This window comes from Lichenostomus cassidix, chromosome 2 (genome assembly GCF_008360975.1).
Source record: "Lichenostomus cassidix isolate B80296 chromosome 2, HeHo_3.0, whole genome shotgun sequence".
Classification (NCBI taxonomy): Eukaryota; Metazoa; Chordata; class Aves; order Passeriformes; family Meliphagidae; genus Lichenostomus; species Lichenostomus cassidix.
The window spans coordinates 46,267,998-46,282,552 of NC_139482.1; the positions used below are offsets into that span (position 1 = coordinate 46,267,998).

Sequence of the window (14,555 nt, forward strand, 5' to 3'; positions counted from 1 at the left end):
CTTTCCAGACTTACCTACCTTCATTTGTCACATCCCATCACATCAATCTCATACTTTCACTCTCTGCAGTTGCACAGGGATTTTTCTTCTTTCCAGTCAGGAGTGCCATGCCACTGTGGGGAGATAAAAGATAGGCATTGCACATCTCCCCCCATGTGTCTGCACATGGAGGATATCAGTTTTGTTGCACACAGCAACCACAGAATACTCTCTTCACCTTTCAGTAGAACCATTTATGCTCTTAGGTTTTCTGGTCCCTTGGTTCAAGGCTTTATTTAAGAAAACTAAATGCGTGTAGCTTCCGAGACTGAGATAAAGGAAATGGCAAATGAAGGGGCCTCTAAAGCAAGTTATCTCTATTCTTCTTCCATTCTTATTGCCTAAGGGTTTTTTCAATATATTTCCAACTTACAAAGCATGCTGTGGTGCGGTACTACAGTACAGTGACTTAAAGAAAAAAAGCCACTCTAAAGGTTAAGGAGGAAGAAGCACATTTTATTATACATTAGATAAAGATCTGTCTTACAATAATAAAGTGAGAGCATATTATAGCAGAGAGAAGACTCAATTTCTTTCCCTGTAAAACTGAAAGTTCTCAGAGAATTTTCAAGGTCCCAGCTGTGGAAAACAACAAAGTCACTTACAGGAATCAATCAGCTATTCCTTCAGCACAGAGGAGTTGCTAGGATTTATCTTGCCTTTTGTAAGCTTTTGAGACTCAATCATAAAAGTATTTTATTTTGCTATTCATCTCAGAGTTTGTTTAATCTCAGCATGGAGAGTGGGGTGGAGAACAAATTTTGAACACCAAATTTCAAAGAGTTGTAATGACTTTTAGTGGCTCAAAACCAAGGCATTTTATTCTAGAGAATTAGCTTAATTCTAGGTGTGGTACCACAGATGGCCCATGGCTTCAAATTCTGTGTCTAAATATCATTTTGAAAAAAACAGCCCTCAACAAAATGTGGCAGTGACAGTGACTGGGAAATACATATGGGCAGAAAAGCTCATAGTGATGGAAAACCTGAATTAGCCCTGTGTAGAGTGGAGAGTGCTGGAGCAGGGCACAGAATAACCTTTTGTGGCACCATAAGCACTACTCAGAGAAAGTAGCTGGCAAAGCCACAAGACAAGTCACTCTAGGTGAGCTTTGAGAGCTGCACATGATCTGGCGTGTGGTGTAGATACCAAAAAGCCTCTTAGTGCCTGTAATAAACTTGAGCTTAACAGCTCTGTAGAAATGAAAGTGCAAAAACCCCACCAAACTCAACATTCAGTGTAATAAATTTTAACTCTAGCAAAGAGAATTCTGTGAATATAAGACAGAAAGGTAAGACCAAGGAAGAGGGAAAAAATCGTAAAATATTTTCAAGAAGCTTGGATTCTAGCTAAATACTTAGAAGATTTTCTAAGTCAACCCGTACAAAAAACTACAAAAATACTTCCCCTCTCCTTTATATAATATGTAAAGGAGCGTTTCCCTGGTGGTTTTCAGGAAAATATGGTGGTTCTATAATATTTCTTTTTATCTGATCATGTTCCAACCTATGAATCATTTGCTGCAGTTAAATATTGATCACTGGTGCATATTAGTCAGTGCTGATCTCTTTGTGACTGGTACTGATTATCTGTACTAGTTTAGACTGATTCCTTCCTCTAAATGACTCCTCTCAATGCCTTGGGTGACTCCAGCATCTTCTGGAGAGTCTGAATACTGCTCACACACTCAGAGGCTTCTCCATTCTCTAAACAGCCTGGTCCAAAGCCCCACATCCAGATATGTCCTAACTTGGGAGGCTTCAGAGTCAAAACTTGGACCTGAATTTCCCTGCTTGTGCTGCCATCCCCTACTATTACTGGCCCTGGGAGACAAAGGGCCATTAAGTGATCCCTCTCTTGCTGCTTATGTAGGTGGGATGGGTACAGTTCCAGCTAGATGAGGGACATGGATGCTGTGGGCATGTTTTGGAGAACCCTGCTCCAGCAGCTGGGGAGAGGATGTGCTGTGCTGGCAAGAGAGAGGAGTTTAAAGACTCCTGAGCTCCCCCCTGGCCATCTGTGCCTATATAAACACAGGACTGGGGTTTGGCATGAGCACCTAAAGGGAGATTGAATTGATGGGGTGTGAGTGGGAAATGCATCACATTCTCCTTAGGATTGCACTGTCATTGAGGCAGAGTGACTTCACAAAGCTGAACAGGTTCTGGATTTATAAGTGACTTTGAGCTCTGGTCAGGGAAGGTGCACACACTCTCATCTGCCACCTTGGTGTAAGGCTGGGGTAATGCCACTGGAGATGGGTAAAAAATCTGAATAAACAGAGGGCAGATGGGACCCGTGCCCAGAAAATCCATGAATAGAGACATAATCGATTACCCTGTTCTAAAGAGTCCTTGAGCCCTAAGTGGGACTAGCAGTCTCTAGGAGCCATGCCATTCCAGACAGGTTTTCCACACAGCGGAGAAAGCAGTGCCTTCCAGGGTGTGCAGCACACTCCAGCTCTTTGCAAAGGTGAGGGAGAGGCCTATTTATGAAGTCAGACACTCACAGGGAAATTGTGGTAGCTTAAGCATACAAACTTAATAGGGTTTTGCTAATACAAGAGAACATGTTGGTGCTTGTTTATGGATATACCGTAAGACTGCAGGTACTCAAAATCATAGTGAGTTCAGCTAGAGCAAGTAAGCAAAGCTGCTGAGTGGAATACCCAAGCTCCTGGGCTTAGTGCAGGGAGGACGTCCATGCTTTCACAGGTGTGCCTGGCTCCAGAGCTAACAACTTGGGGTGCGAGGCAATCCAGGGTTGACAAAGCACACGGCTGGGTCCATGTGTGCTGACTTTGTTACTGGCTGTTGCTGCTGAAAGAGCATGTGGATGGCTGTTGTCAGGGATGCACCAAAAGAAAGCTCAAAGGGATGCCAGCTTGGCTTTGTTTTTTTTCTATCACTCAGCTGCACTGAAGCCCGACGCCTCTGGTAGCCAGTGGTGGAGCAGTGAGAAGCTGGTTTTGTGCTGCGCTTTGACAGAAGAAGCCTGGCTGCATTAACTCTTGCTAAAACAGGCACCTAGACAACTTGAACAAAATCCAGTGATGGAGGTCAACTCCACAGAAGCCAGCAGCAGCTCCCAGGGAGGCACCGGCTGGCTGGATCTTACCCTCGTCACCTGCACTGAAACGGTGACTTTCACGGAAGTGGTGGCAGAAGAGGAGTGGGGATCCTTTTACTATTCCTTTAAGGTACTCTTTTAAGGCATGCATTACTTTTCTCACATGTTTGCAGCTTTGGTGCATTTTCAGCACATATGTGGGGAGGCAACTAAGATTATTGAACTTTATTTTCCTAGATATTGACGGGTTTTTTTCCCCTGCAAAGAGAGCCGACAGCATGTGTGAAGCATTTACTGAAAAGTAAAATAGTTGTAGCAATTGGGTTTCACACTTACATGTCTTAGCTAGCTCTATCCCCTTCCAAGAGAGGACAGTATTGTTTTTCTGCAGAGGTATTGTAATTATAAATTCATCTTTAGTCAAAACTTGTATTATTTTTAACGCATTTGTTTAATGTAATTTCTTACAGGCATCATCTTGACATAAGGGATTTCTTTTCAATTTTCCAGCTGTAACAAACATTGTACACAAATGACAGGGGGTTTTTGTTGTTTTGGGTTTTTTAATCATGAGGGACAGGTTCTAATTAGTTAGTTCGTTTATTTGTTTGTAAGTTGAGCGTGGGTTGTGGTGTTTCTTGAATGCTGTTGTTAAGAATGCACTGGGTGAGTCATTCAGTAGTGAATGCTGTTGAATGGCATGGGAAGTGTATTCATTCTTCTCCAAAACCAAATATCACCCTTGCAGTATGTGAATGTAGGAAAAAGATTAAAGGTACTGAAGCTCATCTTTCCTTTAGATTTCTATGCCTGATGCTGTTGCTTTATCTCGTGCTGAATGCCATGTGTCTCTTTACTCTTCTGGGATGTAGTACAAGTTCAAATTATTTAAAAGTCTGACAAGGAGTATCCTGCCATTCCTTCTGGAGCTCAGGACCAAAGAAATCCATTTCAGCTGGAAAGATACAGGCATTTACATCATTTGGCAACATGTGAGTTAAAAGGGGATATATTCAGAAACAATTTTTGTATCTGTGAGATCGGTAGTGCTCTGACAAAATCCTAGTGGAACTAGTGGAGTTACAGCAGGTTCCCACCCCTGATAAAGAAAGAGATGATCTGTAGTGCTAATCTTAATTAATGAGGGTCTCTTTTAACATGCTGCTGATATATTTTTTTATTGCTAAGATAGTATTTCCTACCTAGGATTTCAAGGATGAAAATTCTTTTTTATTCCTTTTTTTTTTCTCCATGTTAGACTCCTTAAAGGCTCTTGAAAAAAAATCAGAAATGACAAGCAAAATACTTTTAACAACTTTCTCTTTACCTCCTGTCTTCTTTTCACAGTTAGGGCTGTAAATCTGAACAATGTCATGGGAGCAGTATTTTATAATGGTAAATGTGACAATTAATTCCACTATTAGAAAGTCCCCAGGCAGAAAATGCTCGTTAATAGGAGAGATTGAGTAAATTACAATAATTAGGAAGCCAAGGATAGTCATGCATGCTCATCCATTGCTGAAGGAAACGATTCTGTAGTGAGAGCTTCTCATTAGACTCACACTTGAGTCTCTGCCGGATGCCTGGCTCTGGCATATATAGCATGAACTTTGCAAGGAGACTCACTGATTTTACATCAATTACTAGCTCTTGATAGGCATGGAAATATTTTGACTCTAGAGACGAGTGACAGCTGGTGCAGCTGTAGCAAAGTAAGGAGAAAGCACCTGCTCTGATGACTCCAGTGCAGGGAAGACAGGGCTCCCTGCCAGCAATTTCAGCATTCTGTAAAACTCACATGTGGAAAGTACTGCTGATACCTGTTGGCTCAGCTGGCTGTCCTCCACCAGCTCTGCCCATGTTGGGGCTGTGTCCTTGCACACTTCAGCAAGCCAAGAAGCATCTCCTTCCTCTTTACAAGGCTCCAGTCAAGCAACTAAAAGAATGTAAGTTTCAGTTTGGAATAGGCTGAATGAATTTGTAAAACAGAGTTCAGTGCTTAAAATGTAGCTTACAAATAGGGTTTGGGTCTTCTACTGGGATTTTCAAACACACAGCAGCCCATGGCTGACTGTGAAGGCAGGGTGGGTGAGTGGTCACTACACAGGCTGACCCCACAACCTGTGTGCCAGGGTGCAGACAGGGCACACAACCTATTTCTGCTTGGAAAATGCAGGTGTAACCAATCTTATCAAAGCAGTCATAGGAAAACATGAACTGAACTGATAAACAGAGAGTCAGGGTGACACCCTGTACTTGTGTTAATGATTTTTTAATGATCTTACCCAATGACAGCTGTGTAGGATATCTCACATGCAGCTCGAGCTACCTGAGCATGTACTGGTGTCTTTTTTTCCTCCCAAGCTGCAAAAGAACAGCCTCTACCCATCCCAGGTAGTGTCTGTGTTGCAGTGTGGTGGCAACGTGACAAATGTAAAATAATGTGCCTTAGAGCACTTCAGTGCCAGAAAGTCCTGTTACAGGGTGAGCTTTGAGTGCTTCTCTTTCAGAAGAATTTGAGTTTCTGTCTGTTCCTCTGCTTAACAGCTAAACCCTTCACCACTTCAAATTAGAGAGTGTTTTCACAGTTCAGTTTGTTTTGTTGTTTTGTGTGGGGGTCTTTTTGTTTGGGTTTTTTTGCTCAAAAAGGGAGCATTTGCTCCACTTAGAGGAATGCACATTTTCTTCTGGTAGTCATTACTGCAGAAGGGCCAGCTGCTCACCAAAGCTTTGCTGATGAAGTCTGATTTGGGGCCATGGGACCTAACTAGATCGACTCTTGGCAAGCAGAGTTGCAGCTTTTGGGGCAGGACTGGGTGTAGCCGTTCAGTGTGCAAGATGAGCTGGTGCTTCCCATGGCAAAGGCACTGCCACATTGCCACTGACATTTAGGATTTGCTGCTGTGTTATGGCAAACAGTGCCTGAAAACCCAGACCATCTTTCTTCCTGGGTGCCTTTCCATGAGGCATCCAGGTAGGTTTCTGTCTTAAACTGCAAGGAATGCTGCTGGCTGTTTCAGCACCTAATTCAGAACAGATGTGTAAATTGGTATTAATTATAGCTCCAACCTTGCAGGCCAAAGGAAAGTTCATTACATCCCTTTACAATCTCCTCCATATGTGTTTAATCTATGTGTAAAAGGGCTCTGAGTGAGCATCAACTGCCCCTGCCAAATACAGTAGTCCAGAAAGAGCAGAGATCATTTGAATACCTGTGGCCTTCCTCCACTGTAGGACCTTCCTAACACTGCAAACCCGACAAGGTATAAACCAGAAACCTGCCTCAAGAAAAGCTGAAATCTCAGAATAGATTTAGCTCTGTTGTCTGCAAGGTTTGGGAGGCTTTGTCAGGGCAAGAGGAGGCATCTGCTCTTGCCAGGCACTCAACAGCCTAGAAATTTCCACAGTGGTAGGAGCACGTGCTCATCCTCAGAAGTACTGAGTAGGGATCATCTCTGTTTTAAGAGATCTGCTGAGAAAGGTGATGCCCTGCTTTTATGCTGTAAAGGTTGGAGTGCTCAAAAGGAGAAAACTCAGAGTTGCTATTCCTTTCTTGGTGGGACTGTGTTAGCACCATAATTTTCTACCTCCTAGCAGAGCAGGGAATCATCAAGTAGTAGTTCTGTTTTCTGCTGTGTTGAGTCCTCACCTGTGCAGCAGGACACAGGGCTCTGTGGTCTTCATCCAGGGTTGTTGGGAACCCCAATGTCTCCCCTGCCAAGTGGGAACCCCAACCACTGGTCCAAATGTTGACACTCCCCTGCCTCTGGCCCCATCAGCCCTGCTCCCTGTGCCATGCAGCATTAGCATAGCAGTGAGACTGAAGGGTTACAGCTCTCAGGAGGAGCCTATCAAAACCATCACAAATTATTTTAAACATATGACTTTTACTGTCCTCCCCCCACATTGTAGCATTCCCTGTACCTGCACGTTTTATCTCATGCAGCTCAGATATTAAACAGGACAGCACAGTCTAGCTCAAGTAAGCAGAACTCTAAGAACATGGGCTGCTTATCCATGGAGTTTTATGTTCTTTGCAAAGGTCAGGGCTTACCATCTCCAGCAAAGAGCTGAGGACACCAACATGTTGAGAGGTCTTGTAGGACTATCCAGTTACATGGATTTGGCTCCAGATGTTCCCAGAGACTGTTGAAGTCCCAGTCTGATGTCCCTGTCCTTTCATCCAAATGTAAGAGTTGCTTTATCTCCTGAAAAACATTTGCTTATGCTATTGCTCAGTGTGATTTTCAAGCAAATATCACAGAGCATCCCATCATTGAATACATAATAGGAAAATAATAATGGGTGCTGTCAAATTTCTGGAGCAATCTCTGCAAATGCAATCACACATTTTAGAAAATAGATATATCAAATAATTCAGCAGTAACTTTGCAATCTTTCAGTGGGGGGGAGAGGAGGAGGATTAAGTTTACACAAATAAAGTGTCAGGGACTCCTGAACACAGCCTCTGCAATATGCTGTAATGACTGTTGCTATTCCTGAGGTGCTGCTCTGAGAATGATCTCCTTGTGAAACTGCTGCTGTTGTTGGCCTGGCTGGCCTCATCTAGCAGTTTAAATGCAACATAGATGTGATCTGGCAGTATGACAGCCCAACTGGGAGCAGCTCTGAGCCAACTGATTTGGGCTGTTCTACACTAGGAACACTCATACTACTGTCCCTGTGCTCCACACAGACACATGGTTTGCACCTGTCTGCCTCTCCTATATAAATATGCCTAGAAAGTATAAGTTTTTAACATTTTTGAAATATATTAATTTTACAGGTTGGGCATGCTTAATAATTCTAAGTGATTAAGAAAAACATCACTTCACAGTTTTAAATAGGGCTGTCAAAATTATAGAGTTATGGATGGACCTTTGAGTGACCTAATATTATCTTTCCACATTAAAATATTCTACCAAAAAATAGGTACACCATTAAAAATCTACATTTCCTCATGACATTTAAATCAGGAATATCTGTCTTATTCTGTGGAAGTTTCCTGGAGTGCAATGGGTAAAAATTCCTGCAATAACTGAACCGTACTGTTCCCATTTATTAGCCATCTTGTACCAAATCACAGCAGAATGGCAAACATGAACTATTTGCTAGTAGAATTGAATTAGTAACATCTATTACTGACTGTCACAGTCACACCTATGGAGAGTTTTGGGGCAGGGTGGAGGCTTGTTCAGCTGTTAATTGAGATTGGCAATATCACTGCAATTATCATGCATTAAACTGTGTGCCCTGAAGGGACCCTGCTTCTCCATGATGGTGAAGTCAGAGCCAAGAATTAAGTTTTTTAAAAAACAGAGGTTCACAAAAAAAAATATATATACAACTTTGCTAGATTTCAAAAAGATGTGAAAGTAATCTTAATAACAAAATTGCTCCTTTCGATGAGAAATTGTCCTGATTTAGTGAATAGACTTTCTTAGCTTGTTTTCCTAAGTCTAAAAGGAAGAAAATATTATAGATCATTCCTCTATGTAAAACGTTAACATTCCAGACTATGAGCAGAATATCATACAAAACCGCTTAAGTTCAACAGAATACAAAAAATCGTGAGTTCCTTCCAGCTGTGTGCTTTTTCCACCAATAAGGATTCCTTGAGAAGTAACCATTGCCAGCACCTTTGATATGTTGTGAAGGTTTCATGTGGCAATGCATTCCAGCACTGCCAGAATGTCCCATAACCTTGTGCTGGGAGGATAACCAAGGCAATCACAAAGCAGCTCAGCGAGGCAGCCTCTGCGCAGGGGATAGGAAGGCTGTCAAGCACAACCGGTAGCATTTAAATGAGAAAGCAGCGATCCCAGAGTCAAACCTGGGGCTGAATTAGTGTTTATGCACTTTGAATTAGGCTGCATTCCAAGCCACACTAATTTAAAAAAAAATGAACTCCTGGAGGGCTTGTTGCCTGCCCAAATGTGTTTCTCTCAAATTCAATCATGATGGAAGCACTTTCAAAGACAAAATATAAAACTTAGCTTTGAACTTTCTCTTTTCCCATTCTTTCTTATCTTTGCATGAGTTTTCCCTCGATTTTTAAGCATCAATCAAATTGCTTTCCCAAAGTTTTCAGGAACATCTTGTGTGAACTCTGTAAAAACACCTTCTCAGTTTTGTCTTGCTGGACGGAGACCCTTCTTTCAAAATGTGTTTGTATTACAGGGGTAGACAATACAACTTCCCAGTGCTTGTGACACTAAGAAGATTTCAGTGACCTTCCCAGCTGTTTGAGCATGTTTGTTTCTTATTGAGACAAAATCTATCAGCACATGAATCAAGCTTGATTCAGCCATTTTTTTCTCAGCTTTTCTTTTCTTGAGCATTAGGAGATGGCTTGAATTAATCATCTGAATCGTCACATTCAGGTGACAAACATTTCCTGCTCAAAGGTTGCTTCTAGCCCAAGTATTCTGTTTGTTGTGCCTCTTGTAAGATATTTAGTGCCCCTTACTTTTTTTCCTTCTTGACAGTCAGAATGGCTGTCTACAACTAAATATATGCAATGCATCTATAGCTTGTCTTCAAGCAGATCGCTGTTAGGTTGTGAGGTTTTTTCACGAAACAACTTGTATAGAAAGTTTCAACACAGGAAGAAATATGGATGTTTCCTTCGCAGTTTAACCATTTGTTTTTTTTTTTGGTTTTTTTTTTTTGTGTGTATTAAAGAACCTTTATTTCGTAGGTGGAAAGCATAAACATAGTCATGACCCCTTCAGGGGCATCACACTTCATTTCTGAAAGCCCACAGTTTAAGCTGGTCATACTTTGCAGAAAATAAGAAAAATGCCATCTTATACTTTTAAAGTCCTTTTCCCTAAGACTAATATGTTTGTGCCATTCCCATACCAGTAGCCTTTACACCCATACTCTTTACTTGCAGAGTGAGCTTTAATTTGCATAAAGATTCTCAGAAAGATCTGAGTTGTTCATGTTTCTGTGATACAGTAAATAATATGCAACTTGTGGAAAGCACTCATCTGATTATACCTGTGTAAGTACCTTCTAGTTTTAAGAATATTCTATAAGAAAATAGGTCTTATGCATACTTGTGTGTGTGCATAATAATTCAAGCAGAGAAGGACTTCTGGAGGTCGCCTGAACCAACCACTTGAAAGCAAATTCAAACTATGCCAGATTTCTCAGGGCAGTGTCTATTCAAGTTTTGAATAATTCCAGGCATGAAGATACCGCAGCCTCTTTGGGCTCCCATCCCAGTGGTTGACCACTCTCATGAAGAACACTTTTTCCTAACCAAGATGTCCCATGTTACAACCCTTGTCTGTGGACTGTTGCCCTTTCATTGTGCACATCTGAGAAGAACCTGGCTCCATCTTCTCTGCATCATCCTGTCAGATAATTGTAGGCAGCACTTAGATCCCAGAAGTCTCCTCTAGGGTTTCTGCTGTGGAGGAATCTGACAGTATGGGACAGAGATGTTTTATTATTTTTGCGTTATTTGTTTACATACTCTATGAATTATACAAGAGTTTGGGCCTGTACCTTTAAAACTCCCTAATTAAATTGGATTCATGGGTGTATTTCTTTGATTCTTTTCAGTGTTGAAGTCCACAGTGCAATTTGTCTTAGAAGTATGCTGACTATAAATCTCTGATGGAAATCAGTCAAACTTCATGGCATGTGGCACCTGTCTGCCTCTGGAAAATGCATCTTCCTGGGTTTCCCTTTTTTTTTTTAATTAAAAATATTATTATTATTATTGAGGGCTTTTTTGGGTTTTTTTTGGTTTGGTTTGTTTGGTTTTTTGTTGTTGTTTGGTTATTTGGTGGTTGGGTTTTGTTTAGGATATTTTTTTAAGGGTTTTAAGTTTCCATCCTAAATGGGGGATGTTAAAATAGCAAATCTGGCCTGAATATTTGCAGTTTTGAATGTTCAAGACTCCAGATCTACAGCAGGATCAAAAAAACCCCTCTAATCTATACTACTCTATTTTTCTACGTGGTCTGCAATTAATGTGATTATTTTAAAGAGTGAAAAGATTTTTCTCTTTTTTTCCCTCCTTCAAAAAAGTGCAATGCAATCTACTAGTGGCAAACCTGACCATGAACATGACAGTTACCCAGTTTAAAGGGGATTTATATATTCTTTTTATGTGTTAAGACCATTCTTACAAAATTGTTTGAATTGCTCCATGATCACATCTCTCTTACAATCTCAGTTGCTGCAATGCTAACCCCATAATTTTCAAAACATACCAAAGGCAAGATCATTTGCATATTCCCAGAGTTTAATCAACTGCCAAGAAAATGCTGTTCAGAGACTTAAGCCACTACTGACTTATGACACAAGGAATCAATGTCTCTTCTTCACCCAAGTGACCAAAAATATTGTTTAGGAAGACACCAGGTGAGCAGGGCCATTAAGTTACCGCAGGCCTGCTGTCCTCACATTAAGAGGTCAGCCAGTCATTTCAGGCATGGAGTACTTCTCCCTCTCTTTTTGTATTTGCTCATTTCTTGCCTGGAAATCTATTTTTCCCAGGTCGTTTCCCAACCATCCTCAGCAGCTAGAGCTAAACTCTTACACTGGCTGCCTGTTCAAGTAAAAATAAACTTTGTCCATTGATAGCTGAACCTCTTTTTCTATAAGGCAATTTCTTTAATATCAGGCAAAAGCTTTTGCACCTCAAGACAGCACCTCAAAGAACAGCACCTCCACTGGAAAAGGCTATCAGCTTTATCCTCATTCTACAGCCACAGCTGGTGCTCCCCAGCAGAAGGGATACAAATCCTGAGAGATGATAAAGCCAGGAAATTGGTTGGGGAGAACTGGAAGGAAGGATGGCATTGTGGCACCAACATGTCACCCGACATCTCCAAGAGGATTTAACTATGGTCTTGATTAAAGCAGTTTGCAGGGGTGATCTTTGTCTCAAATATAAAGCAGAATACAGCCCTTGTTAGATTTATCCCAGCCTCTGGATTCAGAAATTTTATTAGAGAAAAAAAATGACAAGTCTCTTCTATAGCCAAAGGAAAATGCACACAATCTTCAGACAGGTTTTCTGGCTTACATTTCACTTATGAAGAGGCCTTCTTCAGTGACTAAACCTGGTTTAAATCTTAAAGCAACTTATCAAAAAAAAAAAATGTGCTCCAGATGTCAAGCACTTCCATGCTCCAAACACAGCAGCCTCGTGGACCAGCAGCATGTGCAATGGCTCTAGTCAAGCCAAGGAAATCCTCTCGACTTTAATTTGTTGGTGACCTGAATAAAGTCAACAGCATCTCTAGCTTTTCTAACCTGAAATAACTGGTGTATGACACTAGTCTCCCATGGTATTCTCATGTAGTGTAGTTATCAATGCCCATTGCAAAAGAAGCCCTCTTCCAAAGCTTTTACACAGAGGTTTGGGAGATATTATTATCTTCCTCTTTATCAGAATGCTTCTGATGTTTGCACAACATGTTATTGAAGAATGTTTTTTGTAAATTACCCTGTCGAGGATTGTTACTAGGAAAGGATTTTTGTTTGATGAATGAACAAGACATGAAATCAAACACTTCTACGTCTAAGCAACCTGAAAATGATGAATAAAAGTGAGAAAATTCAGCTGGAGTAAAATTCAAGGATCCATCAGCTATCTCTCTAATCTAATAACTATTTTTAAGACCTTCACAGATGGAGGTTTTACTGATTCAATCAATCTCTCTATATATGATGTATTTTTAAGTCTTTTTTTTTTTCTTTTTAAATTTTCATCCTGAATTCTGTGCAGTAGTTTTGATTTTGTCCAGTCTGCAGTGGATCTAAAGAAGATATTAGTTCTTTCCTTTTTTGGACACCAGTCTTTTTGTATCCTCAAGTCTATGTTCATCTTTGTCTCCAGTCGGCTTTTCCTGGATTTAGCAACTTGATTCATTCATTCATTTTGCCTGGCTATTTCCTTTATGTCAACTCATTGCTGTGTGTTTCTCTTGAAGCACTCTGCCCAGGAGTGGGCATAGTCTGGTGGAAGGATTAGAGCAGAGGCACACGAGCCTGGCGTTGTAACATGCTGTTACTCTCATGGTAGGCTGGTGTTATGATGTTCTGGGGCACTTTGCATGTGTGCTGCCTGTGAGGGTTGATGTTTTGAAGGCTGGTCCAACCACGTGTGATTACACTCACTACACTGTCCTGCATTCTCCTTTATTGAACAGCATCTTGCTTTTTTCCCAGTACGTGCTTCCAATTCATGAAGGTAATTTTAAATTCTAATCCTAGCCTCTGCAAAGCCTTTATCACAGTGGGTATCCCATTAATAACCACGGAAGTTTTCATTCTGCAAGTTAACACAGACTGAGAGAGGCTGTGGTGATTTAAGTTGCCTATTGTTAAGGCTCCTTAATCCCCAGGAATGAGATCTTTTCCCCTTTTGTCTGAATGGCAACTCCCATAAATAGATTAATAGAAATTTTGGCTTTATTTCTTTGTCTGTGGCCTTTCAGACTTGTCCTATTTTCAGCGTCTGCATCTTTTAAGTTATCTTTGCAGTCTGGTTTAATTTCTGGAGTCTAACATTGCTTAACTGATAAGCACTGCTTTTCAACTTGGCAGAAGGGATTTTAAATAGCCATTTGGGCTGTGCTCCTGTGGTGGGGAAACACCCTTCTAACACAGTCTCTGTTACTCCATAGCAATTTCTTCTGTGGAAATCATAAGGTTTGAGTGTCAGACACTTGTTCTGGTCCTATCCATATCAGTATAATATAAGAATATGGAATTCCTTTGAAGAAAATGCTCCTCTGATTTTACACCAGAGAAAATGGGAGCAAGTCTAGTCACTTACTTTTCTTCATGTGAGAAATATGTTTTCTGAAATAGAGAAAACAAAACAAACCCTGAGGAGAAATCACTGATTTCAAGGACAAAAATTATGTGAAATCTTAATTTTTATGATTTTATTGTCTTCCAAAAAGACATTTCCTTCCAATGCCTGTACTAAGAAAAGCATCCCCATAAAAATAGTTTCACAATGTCTTTGCCACCCATTGCGAAGGAAATTTGTTTCCAAGAAATTAAAGAGATTAACAGATACACCAAAAAGGTGATTTTTTTTTTTTTTAATCTAAAAACTAAGTAACTAGCCCATACAAGCTGTCTCACGTAGGTCAGTCTATAATCAGGGGAGACAGGCCATGCCAAGGTAGGTGAGATGAGTTGTGACTCATCTCTGAGACACTGCTATTACCCAGACAATACTACGACAATTTAGAATAGTTGTGTGTCTCTGGAACATTAAAGTTAGGTGAGATGACATGAATAGCAGATTATGCTGGTGAAAATCATCATGCTGGGAGAAGTGAAATCCTCTCAACACAGCCTTCATTGTTTGCTTAAACTAATCTCTGGGCTCAGGCACAGAGAGCAGCCTCAAAATGCTCATCATCAGGCCTTGCTTTCCCTGCATGACCACATAATCCACAAGG

The 14,555-nt window shown here is 40.9% G+C and overlaps 1 protein-coding gene and 1 long non-coding RNA gene across 2 annotated transcripts in view; one reads left to right on the forward strand and one right to left on the reverse strand.

The window, feature by feature from the left end:
- Positions 1-541: 541 nt before the first annotated feature.
- The window catches only part of LOC146441304 (uncharacterized), an 80,772-nt gene continuing 66,758 nt past the window's right edge, over positions 542-14,555 (reverse strand). The window contains exon 3 of the long non-coding RNA XR_014850430.1: positions 542-618. This is a non-coding gene — a long non-coding RNA (uncharacterized LOC146441304). The remainder of the gene's footprint in view (positions 619-14,555) is intronic.
- NPSR1 (neuropeptide S receptor 1) overlaps positions 2,797-14,555 on the forward strand; it is a 59,051-nt gene continuing 47,292 nt past the window's right edge. Inside the window, exon 1 of the mRNA XM_085051398.1 lies at positions 2,797-3,238. Coding sequence (XP_084907524.1) covers positions 3,092-3,238 — 147 coding nt within the window. The 5' untranslated portion in view covers positions 2,797-3,091. The remainder of the gene's footprint in view (positions 3,239-14,555) is intronic.